At 37.0% G+C, this 20,635-nt stretch overlaps 1 protein-coding gene across 5 annotated transcripts in view; it reads left to right on the top strand.

Moving 5' to 3' along the window:
* The window catches only part of USH2A (usherin), a 373,664-nt gene that overhangs the window by 150,425 nt on the left and 202,604 nt on the right, over positions 1 to 20,635 (top strand). For all 5 annotated transcript variants that reach the window (XM_072927553.1, XM_030269121.4, XM_030269120.4 and 2 more), the window contains 2 exons: positions 10,684 to 10,797; positions 13,121 to 13,282. In XM_072927553.1, coding sequence (XP_072783654.1) covers positions 10,684 to 10,797; positions 13,121 to 13,282 — 276 coding nt within the window. The remainder of the gene's footprint in view (positions 1 to 10,683; positions 10,798 to 13,120; positions 13,283 to 20,635) is intronic.

Here is a 20,635-nt window from a genome sequence, read left to right as displayed (position 1 = left end):
GAAATAGTTTTTCTGTAAGTATATATGGTTCATGTTTTTTCTCTGCTATAACCTATGTATACATTTCCAAGGGAAAAATAGCACATATTTTATTTTCTTTGTCTGTGGTACAAGACAATGCAGATTATACTGGTAGAAAAGACCAAGACACATGGATTAGGTGGTTTACTCACAGCTGATGGTCAGAACCAAAATGTTGTTTAACTTGTTTGGCATTGTGCCATCACTGTCTGTCAGGATTATGAAAATGTCTCCAGCAGGCTGGACAGGTAAGAGGTTATCTGCCTGCAGCTTACAGGAGGTAGAAGAAGCAACATACCTTTACATTAAATGAAGATAGAAAATGGATCCTGGCTCTTTAGCCTACTACAGCAGATAAAATCATCAAGGTTGAAACAGACATATCATCAACCCAACACCACCACTGTAACCCCTAAACCACATCACCTATCACCAGATCCAGACATGCCTTGAACACCTCCAGGAATGGTGATTCCACCACCTTCCTGGGCAGCCCATTCCAATGCCTGTCCACCCAAACAATGAAACTTGTTTCTAATATCTAATCTGAATTTCCTTTGTCTCAGTTTGAGGTCATTTCCTCTTGTTCTCTCACTGTAGGCACAGAAGAAGACACCATCCCTGGCCTCACAGCAACCTCCCATCAGGGAATTTTAGAGAGCTGTCAAATAATGCAAAATAAAATTATAAAATTATAGAATTGTAGATAGCATGTTGGAAGGGAGATCAAGGATCATCTGATCCAATCTTTCTTGGCAAAAACACAGTCTAGACAAGGTGGCCCAGCACCCTTTCCAGCTGAATCTTAAAGCATCCAGAGCTGGGCAATCTACCACTTCTTGGGAATTATTCCAGTGGCTGATGGTGCTCATTGTGAAATTTGTCGTGTGTCCAGTTGGATTCTCCCCAGAAGTAACTTGTGCCTATTACCCCTGTCTTTTCCATATGACTTGTTGCAAAAAGGGACTCTCCATCTTCCTTGTAGCCACCCTTTAAATACTGGAACATGGTGATAGGATCTCTACTGATCCTTCTTTTCTCAAGGCTGAACAAACCAAATTTTCTTGGTCTTTCCTTCTTTGACAGGATACCCAATCCTCTTATCATTTTTGTCACCCTTCTCTGGACTCTCTCCGGCCTGTTCACTTCTTTTTTGCACAGCAGGGACCAAAATCGAACACAGTGTTCTAGGTATAGCCTGACAACCACCGAGTAGAGGGGAATAATGACTTCTTTGTCTCTGCTGGAGATGTCCTTGTTGATGGACTCCAGCATGCTGTTGTCTTTGTTTTCCACAGCAGCGCACAGGCCACTCATATGACCCGAAAAATGTTAAGAATGTCGGTATTCAAATGCTGATCTATGTGACCGTGTCAGAATATGGCCCTGAGAAGAGCTCAGTTGGTTGGAGCATGGTGTTAATGCTCCAGCCAATGTTTTGGGATCAGTCACTCTACAGGCCATTCATGTAAGAGTTGGACTCCTTGAGTCTTTTGGGTCTCTTCCAACTCAGAATATTCTGTGATTCTCTAGATGCTCAGGAAGAAAGTGTAAGAAATGTGTTAAGCATAGAACGAGTCTTCCTGTTAGTACAAATTCAGCTGGTTGGTTGTGGAATATTTCAGCTGAAAGCTGCATCAGGACCACCCTGCTTAATGGTCTATAGTAGAATTATCTTTATTTTTCAATATATTTATTATTTCTGTAACTGCTGTTGGAGTAATGGTTCCAGTTCAGTTTTGTGTGTTCAAGATGTGCTTCCTCTTGTTATTTATAACTCCAGCCCAATAGTTTAATTATCTATTTTCAAATTTTAGCATTGTATGAAATATATAATTCATGTCCTCATGGTGAGGTCAGAACTGAGACGAGTGTAAATTAAATCACTGATCCAAAGTAATTTTACTTCAGTCTATTGATTTAGTGAGGCCTACACAGGTGAGCAAGTAAAGGGATATTGAGAACTAGTTACCCACAAATATGAGACTCCCAGGAGAAGGTGTATCTTTCCCTGATGAATTATCGTTCCTGATAAATCAAAAGTTAACATAAACATAGAACTCTACAGAAGGTGCTGTCTTTGCTTACTTTTCTTTTCAGTTTGCTGTGAATGAAAAATTTTGCTTGTTTTCTCCCTAATTTCAGGGGCATTTCTTTAGAAATTCTTTTGTTGCATTCCATGAGAAAATGCTGCAGTAACCCAAACAGCCAGGCTTGCTAATGCAACAGCAGAAAGGTATCACAGCTCTCTGTGAGAGCAGTGATGAAGAAACAATGGTATTTTTCCATGCCCTCCTTGAAATTTTCATTCCCTGACAAGCCTAGCCACTGCTTATCTGCTGCTTGAAATGTGTCTGAGGGCACTGACAACCCTTTGTCTTATTTTTTTCCTTGCAGCTTTTTAGGCCTATCTGTTGTGTTTCAGTTTATACTTACATTGTAAATTCTTTTGAACACTTAGAGTAGGGTCCTGTGTCATAACTGGAGAACAGTAGCAAAAAGTTAAGAGCATTACCCATTTCACAGAAGTCTGTACTATGTGTGTCACATTCAGAAGAACCTCTTGTACCCTTGTCAAGAAGAAGAAAAGCTGAGCTAAATATTAAAATAGGTCTTTAAATGACCATAATCCTGCAGTCTCAGGGGCCTATTTCTGACTCCTCAGAAAGCAAAATCCTTCAAAATCTGACCCTTGTAATCTTCCAAAATGTCAAACTGTTTTTTCATTTTCATCCAAGAAAGGAATATGCATCCGATTTAAATCCTTTAAATGAGGTTCTGACTGTTGAACCAGGAGTTTATTGGATAAGGTGATATATTTCAACATAGTGTTCAGTATCTGTATTCTAGGATGAGAGTATAAAGTTAGAGTGTAAGTTTTTGGGATTTGAAAAGTACCATGCTTGCCCATCTTGCCTTCAGAGAAGCATGTAATAACATTTACGCAGAGTAATAAAGGAAGTACAGAGTCATTGCATGTAAGAATTTGTTTCCTAAAGGCTGGATTGCTTTCTTCTGCATTCCGGTGCATCCCACATGCTGACACCAAAATTTGGAATAAAAATTAGAATCAGTATTTTAAAAAATGGAAGAAGCTTTAGAACACACTGTTTCAGTGTGGTCTGTGATCAGCTTTTGCTTCTACTTTCCTTTGGAATCCAGAAGATCACAGAGTCATCTGGCTTGGAACAATTATCCAGTCCATTCACCCAGCTCAGGTTGACTGGAGCAGCTTTCCCAGAACCACATCCAGCTGAGTTTTAAATATCTCCATTAATGGAGATACTTCTCTATGAGAAGCCTATTCCAGGTTTGGTCACCCTCACAGTAAAAAGTGATTTCCGTGTTCAGCTGGATTTTAATTTTCTCCCCAGGGAAGTGGTCACAATGCCAAACCTGCTAGAGTTCAAGAAGCATTTGGGCTCTTGGACACATGGTATTATTCTTAGGGTTGTCCTCTGCAGAGGCAGGAGTTGGACTCACTGATCACAGAATCATTTAGGTTGGAAAAGACCTCTAAGTTCATCATGACCCATAATCCTTGTGGGTCCCTTGCAACTCAGGGTATTCTCTGATACTGTGATTCATGCATTTCAATTTGTGTCCATTGACTCTTGTCTTGTCACTGGGCACTACTTAGAATAGTTGGGTGCTGCTTTGTTCTCTCCCATAAAGTATTTATACATTTTGATAGATCACCCTGAGTCTTGTCTTTCCTGAGATGATCAGTCCCAGCTCTCTCACTCTCTCTCAGAAGAGATCTGCTCCAGTCTTTTACCATCTTAGTGGCCCTTTTTGTATCATTCAGACTTGCTGAGGATGCATACTTCCCCCATCATCAAAGTCATTGATGAAAGTGTTGAACAGTATCCTGGAACCCTGGGATACACCCCAGCTGCCTTGCCTCTGTGTTTTGTGCCACTGATCACAATTCTCTGATGCTGCTCTTGTCAAGCACGTGCAAAATCCCCATTGTATAATTCAGATTTCTCTCACTGTAGAATTCAGGAGACTGATCAGCCTCTAAACTGTGGGCTCTAATGACACCTACAAATAATAACGAAATAAAATGTGCTGCAAAAGAATTCACACAAAATTGGTATTTATTCCTCTTAAAGATTTCTCTTTCAAATTTGTATGATTTTGCAGTTCATCCCACCTCTCTCATTGCTGCAATAGCCGAGGGCTGATGTTGTGGCTGCACACGTGGTAATGAGAAAATTGTGGTTGACAGCTGCCATTCCCTCCTTCCTGTGACACGTGTTTGTAATTACTTTTCACCTTTTAGTCTTTTATGCTCAGCAGATGAGTATCTCAGGAAAAGTTAATTTAATGATTTAATATGGTTAATCAAAATGTCTGAGCTGTGCTGTGGTTTTGAAAGCTCTCTAGCTGGAAAGTCTCTTAGAAGAGGAGACTGCCAGTGATGGATCAGCCAGGGCTGGGCAGTGGAGCCATAGCACTGGGGGAAGCTCGCTGCCAGCCTGGCAAATGCCCATGCTCTGGCAAGTGCTGCCAGCTGAGAGATTGTCCCTGAGCATCCTGTGGCTTTGGGACTGGCCTCTGCGCCCTGACTGCTCCCTCTGACAGGATTTGGCGATCACTGTCTGAGATGGATATTAGAAAATGCTGTTTCTCTCAGGCTCATTTCCTCTGTGTGGGATGAAATGAGCAGTTTCCCACCAATGGGGGGAGTTTGCTGCGTGAAGCTCTTGGTGAATTGCTTGGGCAATACTGTCATGCACTTGAAATGACTTGAAAACTCTTGGTTTGCACAAATATTTTACACTCAAAGCATTCCTACACTGCAGTTAAGATTTTAAATTTTTTTTAGAAAGGGATTATTGTAAGCCAACTAAGATAAATGTATGTAGGGCCAGAGCAGTAGGAGGACTCCCAGACCCCTGCTCCAAGCTGAGCCAAATTTCTAACATTGTAAAACTTCATATGTATATAAGAATGTTTGGCTGGAGCAGCTACTGCTACACAGGGTAGCTGGTAGACCTGTCTGTGCCCATTAGGTTTCTGTGAGTTGTCAGGTGGTGCTTGAGCTCCTAGTGACTCTAAGTCAGAGTGGCAGAATGTAGGTTCCCTTCTCCTTGCTTTTAGCTGGCTTTAGCAGACAACTGGCATATTTTTCAATATATGAATTTTAAAACAAATTATATTAATATTCTACAGTATTAAGATTCAAACTTGATTGAGTTTAGACCTAAATGAATCTTGTTTACAGTCCAATGCTGTTGTATAAATTTATTCCTACAAAATGTAAATTGTGTGATTAAATAAATCTGAGCATTTTAGCAAAATTACATCAACTCTTAGATACATAACCATATTTTTAGTAATAAGAAGAAGTTAATTTCATAGTATTTTTCAGGCTAGAAGGATTATTATGTTTTTATAGACATATTAAAAAAAATCTGCAAAAAAGGAAACAGTATTTCTTTGTCTCTTTACAAACTTTTAAAGATAATCATACTGCAGAAAATAAGCAATGATGAAGTTATTTGGAATGATCATAGGTTAAACAGTGATAGATATTACAAAACCAGTACTGTCTGTGGTTGTTTAACTCTTGGTGCAAAATTGCACAGTTCAGTTAAGGTTTTCTGCAAACTGAACCAGCTGGAGAGTTCCCTGTGCTATGGGGAATGTAACAGGTTTCCTTGAGCCACTGCAAACAGAATTGCATCTTCAAAGACACTGGAGCTTGTATATGGTTTGTTCTGAAGTATTGCTGTTGGGGGGAAAAGGGTCTTTCAAGGCACCTAAATACAGTAACTAAAGTAAAACTTTTGTTTGTTCTTATAAGCCAGAGAGTTGGAATAGGTACCCTTGTATTCAGTAGCTCTTCATTTTATGACTCATAGTATACTTAGTTAGAAGATGCTTTAAAAATGCAGATGTATGTGACAGATTGATTTGCACAGGCTTTCGGTTCAGAAATTCATATGTGGAAGACACATGTACTTAAACAGTTTTTGCTGCAATCTGTCAAAAAACAAAGTCACTTGAGGACTTCCTTTTCTGATCAGTGGACTGTGATTAAGTGTACTGTGGCAATGATGCATCTCGACACACAAGTGACTTTGTTGGACAGATGCTGTATGACCTCGGGCATTCAAGTTATCTAAATAATCTGGGTTTGGGGAAGAGAGATTTGGTAATTTTTGATTTAAAAGCTTAGACAAGAATGAAGGTAAATCTAAAGGTCAAGTGTTGTTTCAATTGTAGTAGGTGTATTTCAAAATAGGTCCTCATGAAATAGCATGTTAGGGAGGAAACAATGAAAAAATCTGACAAAGAAAAGTCTCTTTGGCAAAATAATACACTCAGTTTTTCTGAATAATAAAACAGAATATTAGCCCTCATACTGTAGTGGTAAACCTTTTTTTTTTTTTTTTTTTTTTTTTTAATGAGAAATTTGTTTTCCACTCAAAATCTGCCAGAATGCTGTGGAATATGGCTGTGTTGTCTAAATGTATGAGAACTCACTTTGAGAGGTACTAAACATGTCCACCTTATGGAGAAGTGAAGGCAAAAAAGCCGGGTATGGAATATTCTATGGAATATTCTTGTATACTGTATGCATTAGAGCATTGAATGGAGTGGACAAAAATATGTAACTACGTCTGACTAGTCCACACAGCCATTTTACCATAAGTTCATTGTTGACCCCTTTGCTATTGCCCATATCCATGTTGTTATCCCTTCCCTGCTAGAATGAGCCTAGCGTTTTCTCTCTTGCACAACTCTAAACCTTGACTTTCGATATTGCAAATAATTAAAGACAATTTAAATAAAAGTATAGACAATTAAATACTAGTTTTGCATATAAAGTGGGCTTAATGTTCTAGGTGTGTTTCCAGATCCCTCTTTTAGACTGTTAACTTTACATTCATATTTAACAAATGACATTATTCAGTTTCATGGGGTCACTGTGTCAAAATGTCTGTGTTAGAACTTTAATTTATTTCCAAAGGTTCTTTGGGCAGATAGGAGTGGTGTGTTAAAATGATTTAGCATCTCCACTTCCCCATGTGGATTTTAAGGCTTCGAATGTAGCCTATGATGTAAATTTTGAGTCTAGGTGGATTCAGCTGATCCATAGTGGCAGACTGAATGTGTGGGACCTATATCCCAAATGTGTGAGGCTGACCCTCTTCTTAAATATTGATGATGTCTCTAATCCTATCTCCTGATCAAAGTGACAATTTATCCACCTCTCTCCTGTTAGCATTAATAGAATATATGCAAGTGTGGCCAAATTTTGCTTTGTTAGCACCCCATCTTGGAAAGCCTGATGGACTCTTTTCAGATCAGCAATTATTGGGTATAGACAAGAGATGCCAGTCTGAGAGTGTGATAATTGAGGAGTTAGGGAAAGTTTTTTAAAGCTGTCACCCGACTTCATTGTATCATAGGCTGTTTTTTACTGCAAAATTAATTTTGCTGTTCTTTAAATTAATTCACATGTATCAGTGATGATCTTTGCTGTGGGACTGCTGACTTTGTATTTCAGCATAGTCAGGTGCTGAGTGTAAATTTCACTGACTGACTGAAAGTGCAGGGGAAATGAGTGGGTAATGAGAGCAGAGCAGCCAGTTCTTTAATTGAATTAAAAGCTGGGTGACACCAATGCAGACACCTGTCCAATTACAGACAGGCCAAGGTGTTTACCATTGCTGTACAAGCGATTTGAAGATGACAGAAATCTTTCCGCCCACAGATTAACATAATGAAGGAGAACAGATTACAGTGGATGCTGGCCAAACAGATAGGATGGCAGCTGAGAAAAAAGTAGTTTGCTGAAGAATGTAAATAAAATCTGTGCACTTTCTATTGCCTACCTATGCACATCTGTTTCTTTGTTGAAAAAGAAATAGTGCAAGAGTACACATGAAGGAAAAACATTAAATAAGAAATGAAAAAATATTTTTTAAGTTGATGCCTTTGCTCAATGAATTTTTAAACAAAAACCTCCTGTAGCAAAAGGGTTTATTTGTTTGCTTTTCATTCATGGAAATTCTCTCAGCCTCTCAGAAACCTACCTATGCAGTGGGAAGTCTGTTATGCTACAGGTGCTTCATATAAAACCTCCCTACTTTGTCAAAAGTAAACAAAGTAGTCCAGTCCAAACCTTCTACATGTCCTGGCATCATTTTGGATGTGTTTGATATTCTGCAGCTCTCAGTGCCTGAAGCCATTGGTAACCCTACAGGATGTCTTCCATGAGGAAATGCAAGGAGCATTAATTCACTGCTTAATAATAAACAAATGCTACAAGTGCTAAATGTACAAATCAAACTAAATTTCTTCCTAAAGCACCTCAGAGTGAATAGAGCGATGGTGTATATACAATGCCATGCTCCTCTTGGCCAGGAACTTGCTAATGTCACAGTTAGAGGATTTGGTTCCGGCTTGTATTTATTTGTGGAGGTAATTCCCAAAGCACCTTTTACATTTTCCTGGGTTTAACCCTCTATGATCTGGAAATAAGTGGAAATACTGTCTTGTGTAAAAAAGATGGTGTTTTGACTAATGGAATTTCTGTGATGCATGATTTAGTAGCTTCCAATACTTTACAGGCACAGTAATGCCTGAAGGGGGGCCATACAAGAACACTGAAAAGAAACTTCTTGCAAATGAATGTAGTGAAAGGACAAGGGATAATGTCTTTAATCTGGAAGACTTTAGGTTTACATTAGATATTAGGAAGAAATTTTTTACTGTGGGCATGGTGAAGCACTGGAACAGGTTGCCTAGAGAAGTTGTGAATTCCCCATCCCTGGAAGTGTTCAACGTCAGGCTGAATGGGACTCTGAACAATCTGGTCTAGTGGGAAGTGTCCCTGCCCATGGCAGGGGGTTGGGACCAGATGATCTTTATGGTCCCTTTCAATCCAGACCATTCTATGAAAACATTATTTCCTATTTTCTGTCTTTTTGATGGCTCTGAAAAATATTCTCCACCCATCACAAGAAAATTACAGGGACATTTCTTTGGTGGTGACCGACACAGCATTCTCTCTCCTGTCACACTTAGATTGGATGTCAGTACAGCTCTCCACTGTTAACTGGGGATTTGCAAAATCAAAACTATAATCAGAGCAAGCAGATGCTGGTCAACTGGTTTTATTTTAACACTACTCTGATGTAAAAGTGATTATTTCTGAATATCTCTCCATTTATATGAGTAGAAGTGCACCCCAGAGAATTTAAATAGAAAGATCATTGCTATGCCAACCTTTGAAGTTTTTGATTGATTGCAAGAAAAATCATAAATGTTACTAATTCAGAGAAAGCTAATCTCATATTTTCCATGTGAACACACCTTTTACTAAACACAATATAAAGTTGTACAGACTGATAGTTCTACTCAGAAAATAATATATTTGTGCTGTAGGTGTTAGTTTCCAACATCAAATTCTCTACGGCATTTTTGTGTTTATAAAGGGCTTATGTGGGGAAATTTTTTAAAAATGAAACATAGTTATGTTGTATTCTGTTAATATAGCAGCCCAGTGAAGAGCAATAATACAGACTAATTTTATCTACTTGTTTGTGTACCTGTAATGCTGAGGGGATTTTCAGGCTTCTTGTACTGCGGGACAATTGGCCAGAAATTACAGTTCTTTGATGTGCTATTGTTTTTTAAGCTGATTTTCAAAATACCAGTGTTGGGCAGTTTTGAAATAACGTTGTTTGCTATGAATTTTATTTTTTTAATTAAACACCACATCGATTTTGCTAGAGCTGTGAGAGTCGAGGTGAGGTCATGGTTTGAAATAAAACTTGGCATGAATTGGCCTTCTATTAATTACTTCTTTATTTAGATTTTATATTACTTTGTTGTTGGACATATTTTAAAATGGGAACTGCCGATGTTTCTTAAAATGACTCTAAACTAAATCTTTATCCTTGCAATCCTTCTGTGATATTGATATGATAGTTCAAAATGTTGCAAAACTTCCTGAAGTGGTAAGCAGTCATTATTGTTTGTTATAACAAGGAGCTCATTGAAAATGTGAGAATTTAGTAACTTGACTAGCATAAGCAGGATAGAATAGAATAGATACAGAATAAGGCCCCAGATCTTTTCTTCTTGTAAAATTTTGGGTGCTGTGTCACCTGAATTATGTTACTGTTGTTAGTGTAGCAAATGTATGGTCAATATGCTGCTACTGAATGGAAGACAAGTGGGATGTTTCATAAAAAAAGAGATTTCAGTTTATGGATGAATAGGGACATCGTTGGAGAGGACATATAAAAAAACTTGTTCTGAGAGACAATGAAAATTCCTTGGAAAAACAAAATTAGTAACCGAAAAAACTTTGAGACAGTGATGAAGGAAAACCTCCTTCACTGTCACATTAAAATACACACCTCTGTTTTGTAGTAGTATCTGTTTTAGTGAGCATAACTAAATAAACACAGGTGCATCTTTAGTACTAAAAATTGAATAATATATTATTTGCTCTTAAATTATTTTGTAAAATTTAAGTCATGGATAATAGGAACGAAACCTTAAATAATTTTTCTTTTCCACCTGTGACAGTGGGAGCCCGTGGTACAAAAGTTTATTTTCCCTCTGCATGTGTCTGCATGCAATCAGTCTGTACACTGTACATGCATAACACCTTGTTTTCTTGTGTTGCAGGCGTATTGAGGGGCTTGCATCCCTTCACAAACTATGCTGTAACCCTAACTGCTTGCACTTTGGCTGGCTGTACTGAGAGCTTGCATGCATTGAACATCTCCACTCCACAAGAAGGTAAAGTAATTTCAAAGGTCTTGACTTCCACATTTCAGTCATGAATAATAAAACAGGAGAAGAGCTAAACGCTGCAAAGCCATTTGCTGGAAAACCCCAACCTAATTTGATGACAAAGTGCATTGCCAGACCATAATTGCTCCATTTTTTGGGGGGTGCGAAAATGAATCAAACTCCATACCCTTTAATGACATGCATCTTTAATAGCTGTAATGCAGATTAATGGGCTTTTTAATTGCTGTTACATTGTTCATGCAAGAGCCTTGTCATTAATATGAAGCATCTGAAAGATTAATGAAAGCTTCCTCATTTTACTATGGCTCAGAAGTAAATCTAGAGACAGTCTGACTAAAAAGAATTGATTGTATGGCACAGTATGAAATTGAGAATCAAACGGTTGATTTCCATGGTTTCTTTTAACCACTAAACACCAGCAATAGACAACAATTATTTCAGTGTGATGAAAATGCCAAATGCCAATTGAGTTATTTATTAATTGCTGATCAGATTTTCCCTTTTTTTCCCTAAACACTTTTACGTGTTCTGCTCAAACTTAAAGGTTGTGAGTGGAATTTAATGCTTCCTATGCTTACATGAGGAAATAGGGCACAAAGAAAGAAAAAAATGCATTCAGTTCTGACTTTAGAGTCTAGGCTGATATGTATTGCACATAAATTACTAGAACAAATGCCCCAAAAATATCAGTGACATATCTAACTTCATTCTCAATTAAACATAAAGTTCACATCTCCCGGTTCTGTCATCTTAAAGCCATATTAATTCAGTTAAAATAATCAGTTACTCCAAATCTACACCAGTAGAATAATGAAGACTTTGACATGTATTTATTGGACAGTAGTTAATCTTCCACGATGCAAAGTAGTTTTCAAAATTCCCTCCCTCCCACAGTTCTTTGTTTTATCTTCTCATGTAAACTAGGTTGTAATACAGTACCAATAAAGAAAATAAAATTTTGGCATGAAGTCATGTGAATTATATCCATAATAACTAAAAGGATGCTGAAGTATTTAGCTGCTGCCAAAGCAGGTTGTTGTGCAAGGTATTGTGTTGATGAGGACAGTGCTGAAAATTGCAGTCTAACATTGCTAGAACAGAGTTTTGGCATGACCATATTAGTAACTTCCAGCAGCACCAATCAAACCAAAATCCACTTATTGCCTCTTGGATGTTCAAGATAAACTGTCTGAGATTGTCTGGTGGCATTGTCCATGAAAAGCTACAGCCTCTGACAGCCAAATACTTAATGGACCCTGTGATATAAACATGAAACACATTATTCCAATATTTGTGTATTTCTTTCTGCTGTGACATAGCAATTAAAAATAAATTGTTTATGTCCTATTTTCTCAGCTTAGTGAATAAAGCAGAAATCCTTACCTGTCATAACAGAATGGTTTAGGCAAGAGTAGATTTTTTTTTTCTCAGAGATTGAATAAAGCCATGGGGAATGTGTGTTTTATCCCTCAGAAGAATTGAACAAAAAGTCAATGTGTGGAATTTCTATTTTTGGATGCTCTTGTTGCATGCTCTTAGTAACAATAAATTGGTGATACAGAAGACAGACACCATATCACACCCTCCAGCTATCCCTGTTTCCCTATTGAAACATTCATTACTTTATATTGTTTTCACATTGCCAGGCACTGCTAGTTATTGTTTTAAATTGCTAGCACAGAGCTTGTAAATTACAAGATATTTCTCCCAGACTAAGGCCTCAGTTCTGCTCCCCTTGTGATATTCACTGGGATTCCTTTTGCTTCTAATGTATAACTCACTGGAACAGTGAGAGAACTCTACTCCTAAATTATTATCCATTGCAAACTTCCAGTATATTATATACATAAAATCTACATTAAACAAACATTACTAAGTGTGTTGAATTATGAAAAGTTTGAAACAAGGGGTGGAGTACATCACCTGCATTGGTGGTTAGAGTGATCACTTTGTAATTAGAAAAAAAACCATGAAAGAAGAAAAAGCAATCTATATTAAAAAAAGGACTGCACTAAAATCCTGTACCTCTCACCTTGATCAGTGTTACCAAAATGGAAAGACAAAATTCAAGAAGCATAATTATTCTCCTAAAAGCAAAGAGTATATTTCTGTCTTTTATAGAAGTTTGTTTGGCTAGAAATCTTCACATAATATAGGAGATTTCTCAAAATTCTGGTATGTTGCAGATATAAAATCTTTTCTGAAATTTCAGCTTTACAAAAAATCTTTCTGGTAGTAACTTCTCATTGAAATCCTTTATTATTTGTGGAAAGACAATATAGTATAACTTTATACATTTTTTCACCAGCCCCTGAAGATGTGCAATCACCCACAGCAATATCCTTTCCCACATTCCTGCTGATGAGTTGGAGTCCACCCAAAACACCAAATGGTATTATTACACAATATACTTTATATATGAATGGGATACCAATTTACTCTGGAAATGGAACTAAGTATGTTGTAAAAGGTGAGTTCTCTGCTAGGTAACATGTCAGATGGGTATCTCATGGTTGCAATGAATTGTATGATTGACCCCTTCTTATTTCAGAGGAAAGAAAAATTATTCTAAAATTGGTTGGATGCACTTTAAACTATGATGGTTTTAATTTATTTATTTTAAAGCATCTTACTCTTTGTTGGAACTCACAGAAATTAACACCACCATGGATGGTGTAGCTAAATTTTGTGACTCTTTCACAGGATCTGAGTAATTTTTCTTAATGGTTTTATAAAATTTTGATCTGATGCCATCCAGCTCTCAAAGCAAGTAAACTGCCAACTGTAGAAGAAATTATATACAGGTTTAATAGTTTTCTTACTGCCTTTCTTAAATATTCTTAATTAGAGAGATAACACATTGCTTACCTGAATAGCCTCTAATTCATTTATTAAAAATATAAACAAATAATCTGTTTTCTTTTAAAAATAGTTGTGCCATGTGCCAATAGCCAAATTATATCAATACTCTTAAACTGTTACACTGAAGGTAAGTGCCCATTACTTGGCAATACAGTGAAGCATAGTAATCTGGCTCTCTATTTTGATGTAATTGGTGTAATTTAATGAATTATCCAAATTACTTGTTCAGACATTATGCAAACAACAATAACAATAATAATAAAAAAAACCCAACAACAACAAAACAAACAAAAAACCCTGAACAACCTAAAAAAACCAAAAAGAAAACACAGAGCTAGAAGTGCCATGCCACAGCATAAACACTATTGTGGACCCATCAGAATTTGTATATCTTTGTAGGTACAAGAGAAAATAAAGCATTTCTTATTGGACAACCTGGGGGGAAAAGGGTACCAAGGCCCTGCTTTCTTTTTAATGTAAGGCCTTAAAATTCAAAGCCATTTCTGCATCTTGAGTCAGTATGAAACATATTTAAAAATTCATATAGTTCAAATTTCTTTGCCTTGCACAGGCCATAAGGTACTGGTGTGGTGGGTCAGTTTTGACACTGAAAAATGAATCCAGTTAGAGAACCTCCTGAAGGCTGTTGATGATCGCTATAATAAATAGTGCACACTTTAAGTCAAACTTTTTCATTCTGTATTCAAAGGTAATGGATTTTTCGTAACCATAGTAACCTTAGTGTATTTCTGGATAAATACATGAGGTATATACATTCTGGTTTTATTTTTGAATATAAACTACCACATTATGTATTACTAATAATATGAAAAATAGGATATAGGTTAGCATAATGACAGCTCAAACTAGTGTGCATTTTTCTTCTGCAAAAAATAAATATTTATCAAAAGTGTAGATTCAATTAATTTCTCCCTCATCTCTCCAGTTTTCTGGTATTCTTGCAGTGCCATTTATCTTTTTTTGCAAGATTTCCATTAATATCTCATTGCCATATCATAGCACGGTTCTTAAAATTTTTGAAGTGCAAATAGTTGTGCTTCCAATCTTACTAAAATCATTACTGAAATTTCATGATAGGTCCATCATTTAACCAAAATGTTCATCTGAAACCTGGTTATAAATGGGCAAATGATGTAAAACATTTGAGGAAATGTTCACCATAATGTTGGTTGGTTAGTTTAGATTCATGTCTGCTTGCAGTCTGAATTATAGCCAAAACAAATGCTTATTGATAGAAATTATAGTCAAGTAACTTTTGCAATTCTTCTTTGAAAATACAGGAAAGCATAAGGTTTCTACCCTTAAATCTTGAGTGATATGTCAGAATACATTCAGTTGAAGCAGTCAGAAAAGAAATCTCATTTGATTAATAAGTTTCCTAGAGAAGTTCTTGTCGCTTTTATGTAGAAATTATTTATTTGTATTTTACTAGAAATTTATATATTATTGATCCTATTGAGAATGTCATGACTTTGATTTCAATTAACCTAAGACATGGATCTAAAGAAAGCAGAGCCCTAACTTATTCAAAAGAGAAGGCTGGATCAGATCATGTTGCCATTAGCTGTACACCAGTATCTTCCAGTGCTTCCCTCTGCCTGAGGGAGAAGTGGCAATGTGATCCAGCAGGCTGGCATTTGGGTCACTAGAAATCCCAGTTCTTGTGAATCGGGTTTATTCAAGATCTTGCTTAGATTTGCATATATCTTTAATTTGACCTTATTTTACTTCCTTTCAGAGCCCAAGATTTTCCACTTTGTAGGCTAGGTTTAAAAGAGGTATAACATGATTTCTTTTTTATTTCCCCACAGGCTACAGTTTTGGTAGTTGGACCTTTTGGTTTTAGAGTGTTGTGTTTTACACATCTTGTCTTTTTCCATATAATTATCCTTTTGTTTCCAGCACTTGTTTCCACCCTGTTGGTGACTTATTGGCACAACATAATATACTATTGACAGTAAACAGGGAGACAAAGTTCATTGTCTCTGATATCTGCTTCCTATTTACTCACCAAAATTATTTTCCTCATTTAGGAATTATATTACTTAGTTCCTGGCCAGTAGTCTATACCAGAAAGTCATAGATTCTTTCTGTGTTTTTGAAGTGCTCTATCTATAGAAATGTGATTGCTTTCTAAACCTCTCTTTTTAAGATGACATAAATTCTGTTTAAAAATTAGTACTTTACCGACGTTCATTTCAGACCATGGAAATTGCGATCTGTATAAGCCAGTCAATCCATAACTTGAGGAGGGATGTGTTTTCTCAACCCCATAATGGCAAATATATTGTTAGATTAATTTCTGATCTTGACAGTTGTTGAGGGCTTGAAATACTCATTGATTTTCATGGAAATTCAAGTGTTTGTTTCCTCTAGGGGTTGAGCTGTAATTAAAAAGAAAACCCTTTAAAAGCACATATGGCAAATGTACACTTTACCACATTGAAAAAGGAGACCCATTAGGCATCCATCATCCATTAGTGCCTTTAAATATTTCCCCCATATTGACAAATTTGGTTTCAGTGTTGTGAGTAATAAAACACTGAAATGAGCCAGCCCCTCTACCACAACACCTGTATTAATTGTCTGCCTGTGATTTTTCTGCCTCCCACCTTTATGCATTTGCTTTATGTGGTGTATGTTCTACTTGCTCATGCAATCTGGCTTGTATTTCACATCCTATGTTCCAGTGAAAGCCTAATCTCTCCAAGGGATGATCTCGGAGGAAACAGTCCTAGAGCCCAGGTTGAACTTCAGCTGTGTGAATCCATACCCCTGTATTTTTGCTTTCAGTTGCTCAGTGTGTGAGTGCAGAAGCTCCTGTAACCAAGACCATCATCTGCAGCTCAGGAAAGTAGTTGCAATAGGGTTATGCTCCCAGACCTTCAGACCTTACTATTCTGTAGATGACTAACAGCTGTAAAGAGCTGGAAAAGCCTGTACAGTTATCTTCAGAGCTCTTAACATATTGATCTTAAAAAGGCTTTTAATTTTAGGAGAAGTTGAGCTGGTTTTCCTTGTCAGCAGGAAAATATTCTTCACATTCAAATACTCACAGACAAACCTGAAGTTTCTACTTTGAAACATGGAAAATTCTTAATGTAATTGTTTTAAAGATATTTTTAAATTTATGCAAGTTCTCTCTTCTTGTCTTCTCTTTTGTTTAAATTAGACTCAGAAATTTTCTACCTGCCTTGGATGAAAGGGGCAACAGGGTCAGTTTTATCCTGAAAAGTACTAGACTGCAGTGGCCTGAGCTGGCAGAAGGGTGGTCTAAAAAATGCAGAATGTTACAGCATAAGCAGAGGTGATCACATGTGACCCAAGTGCCCAGGCTTTTTGGGTTTTTTTTTGTGGGTAGGGAACCTTATTGATGTGAAGAAACTTTAAAAAAAAGGTTAGAGCAAAATATTTGTGTATTCTTAAAAGCTGAGCATTTGATGGACTGAGAAATGGTGTTTGTTGTCTCGCATGTTTACAAAGGGAAGATACTTTGTGGATACATTAGAAAACAAAACAAGACAAAAAAGTGTGAGTTTGTTTTTGCTCTGAGCTTGGCATTGAGGATGTATGTCTGCATTTTCTGCACCACTAGGTACTTGACAATGTTAACAAATTATGTTCATATAATTTTCCTAGCAGAATCTAATGGTTCTTATCATGAATCTTTAAAAGGAAGATATTCTTATTAAGACTCAGCTGTATGAAACTTATTTTTCTCTGCCACCCTGAAAGAAGTGCTTCCAGTTTTTCAGGAAAGACATCATGTCACCTATGTTACAAGGGCAGACCCTCAACTGAGTGAAACGAGTAGAGAGTTATCCTAAATTGCATGTCCAAGAGTTTATCAAAAAATGTGACAGAGTACTTTGTACCAGGTTGGTAGGCAAAATATTAAGGAGAGCCTTGGAAAAGGTGAGAAAGAGCTGTCTTCACAATTTTTTTTTCTAAGAGCATGAACTGTGCTTTAGCTTATTCAAATTATTTTTTGACCTGAGTATGGAAAGGATGATCCCACAAAACCAGGTTAGAATGGCAGCGTTGTTTTATTGCGAGGAAGAGACAGATGTTCAACATCTGTTCAGTAAGGGTTTAACATATCTGAACTTTAAAAATGGGAGAATCCAAAATTAGTATCTGTATTTTTATGTTGCTCTAAACCACAGTGATTACAGTACACATCATGCATAGCCATGGGCAATGACTATATTTTACAGAAAAACTGGCAAATTTTTGGTCCTTTATACCCCATAAATACTACTGCTTGTTTTAAAAGAGAGCTCATGATAATAAAAAGCAGAATCCATCATAATATCAATATTGCCCTGATTGCCAAGTGAAAGAATTTGAGCAAGAAAATCCACAGATTTGTATGTAGAAGATAATTGCAGTAAGATGTATCACTGCAAGAGGCTGAACCACTCAGAAGAAGATCCTTATCTTATTTTTAATGGGTTCTTTTGGTTACTTTTCACAGTTTTCAGCGATAGCCATGTTTAAGAACAGCAGTTCCTAACCCTAAGGATTTGCCTTCCTTTGTTTTAGGTCCTACTCAAGGATGACAGGCAGCTTTTGCCCTAAAGGACAAACAATAGAGAGATTCTGTAGTCCTCTGGTATGAGTTTATTTCCCATCTTCCAGGTGGCAGTGAACTACTTATAACTACCAAATGTAATCGGTCTGTTCTTTCACTACAGGTTTTTGGAAGAGTTGTTTGCTATCAAATGCAGTATTAGTGATAGATTTATAGCTATTATAACCCTGAATGTCACAATTCCTCATTTTTTTTTGTGAAACAGAGACTTCTTTAGCACCATGGTGAGCAATACAAGTCAGTCTTCACTTCTTTGCAGTTAGATTTGGTTGTCTGAAACATCTTGCACACGACCCAATGAGACATGGTCCAGTGTCTCACCCATATTTTTGGGTCTTGTACTACTGTGCCACAATGCCAGGAGGACACCTTACATTTGGTTTAGCAACATATGCAGCTAGTAAGTCATACAGGATGACTTATGAAGAATGCCTGCTGCTCCAGGCTTTATTCTGGCCCTTGCATGCATTTAAGTGAACATCCAGAGGTGCACCTGGCACTAGAGGGCAGGACATGCCAGCCTTACAGGAGAAGCTGCCTTCTTCTGAAAGTTCTAAGCCTGCAAGGAGGCACATTTGATACACCTGAAGTGGCAACGCTGACATTGCCGATGACCGGTGCTATCGTAATTAATTCCAGAGCCAGAATGCAGATTCAGCAGGCACAAAACCAAAGGGCAAATGGGCTGTCTGAGCCTGGCGTTCCGGTATTTCAAACTCAGACAGAGAGATCTGGTGCACTCATTGGACTTAATAATACACATCTGGGGAATTTAGAGTGGAGGGGGGCAGGGGAAGGGTAAAAGCATTATGTTTATTTGTAGCAGCTCTGTTGTATCATTTTCTATTGCAATGCATTAGTGCAGTGTTAAATAAAATCTGCTTATTTAAAATCCTTTTAAATAGTGTTTAAATATTTCCTGCTGATACAATCTGCTAAAGTAGTTATCCTTGCTGCAGATTTCAGTTAACCTTGTCGCAGATATTAAGCCTGAAGCTACACAGACTTTTAGGGACCTTGATTATAGAGCAAAACCTAATGGTGTCATTATAAAACCACAGCTGGACAGGCTTCTGGAGTCCTTGTCCTTTGATCAGATTTGGGTAACACAGCAAGCCAGGAGAGAACTCACGCTAACCCTGCTGGAATTGCTGAGCTCTCAGGTTACTTGAGTACCACTTTCTAAAAATTAAAATGCAACACAAATTATAAAATGAGAGTGATTGGGGCCTTCCAATCTTCTGTATGTACCAAAGTGAACTGGAGCAAAATAGCTTCTCCAGAGCTAATATCTGTAGAACAGGGAGAGTGTTTATTCTATCCTTTCCCTTCTGGCGCGTAAGAATTATTTTGGCTATGGGATCTGTTTTCTAAACAAAGAGAAGAAAAGCATTGATTTCCTGGCTTGTCTAAATTCCATAAGAAATTAAGCCCCTAAAAATGTAAAACTCCCAGTTTATTTTTTTTTTCTGTGATATTACTTCAAAATATTTGTCAAGATCAGGCATCTGTAAGCTTTTTGTTCTGTATTTTCTCCTTCAATATCTAGGTTGGTAAGCAGATTTAAGGATGCTGAAATATCTTCAGAAGACAGTGTCTACCAAGAAGGACACATTTAAATGAAGAGTTTATTGAGTTCAATTTGTAAAATGTGAATTTACAGCCTTACAGCCCTTTTCCTTTTTTTTTTTTTTTATCCATCAGCAGAGCTTACTTCTTAATGTCCACATATAATTGCCTTGTAGATGTTCTGCACTGGCATGTGGATTTGTAGGTCTTCTTCAAGATACCCTCTTTGCAGTTAGATAGCAAATTTTTATTTTGCTACTTTGTGAGATCAAGTTGATGTAACATTGTGTGTGTGAACCTCTCTTGAATAAACTGGCCAAATCTTGTCTGCTTTGCTCTTGGATTTTTCTGAAGGGTTAATGTATTTCTCTTCATTTTGTCTTTAGTCAGTGTGAGCTTCACATCAAGTGTCATAGTTTGTCTTTGTGAGCTGTTATCTCATGGTGACCACTTTTTGTTAGTAAATATAATGAGAACTCTTTTAAGATTTGCAAGAGCTAGGATATGCTTTCTTGTCCATGTTGTGCTCATAGCCTGAAGTAGTTTTTGTGGGATCTTATTTTTAGCAGTATGCCTTATAATTATGGTTTGCCTAAAGCTGGTAATACAAAATGGTGGGATGGTGGCTTCTGTTCAGGTTTTAATTTTTCTGATAAAATGGACACATAAGCTTATTGTTTAAAACAAGTTTTCATCCAGTCACAATTTCATTATGTGCTTTAGAAAACATCAGAAACTGTGCAAAGTTTTGTGATGAAATTATAAATAATATATTGA

The sequence above is a fragment of the Taeniopygia guttata genome, chromosome 3 (assembly GCF_048771995.1).
Source record: "Taeniopygia guttata chromosome 3, bTaeGut7.mat, whole genome shotgun sequence".
Lineage (NCBI taxonomy): Eukaryota > Metazoa > Chordata > Aves > Passeriformes > Estrildidae > Taeniopygia > Taeniopygia guttata.
This window is presented reverse-complemented; position numbering and strand designations above follow the sequence as displayed.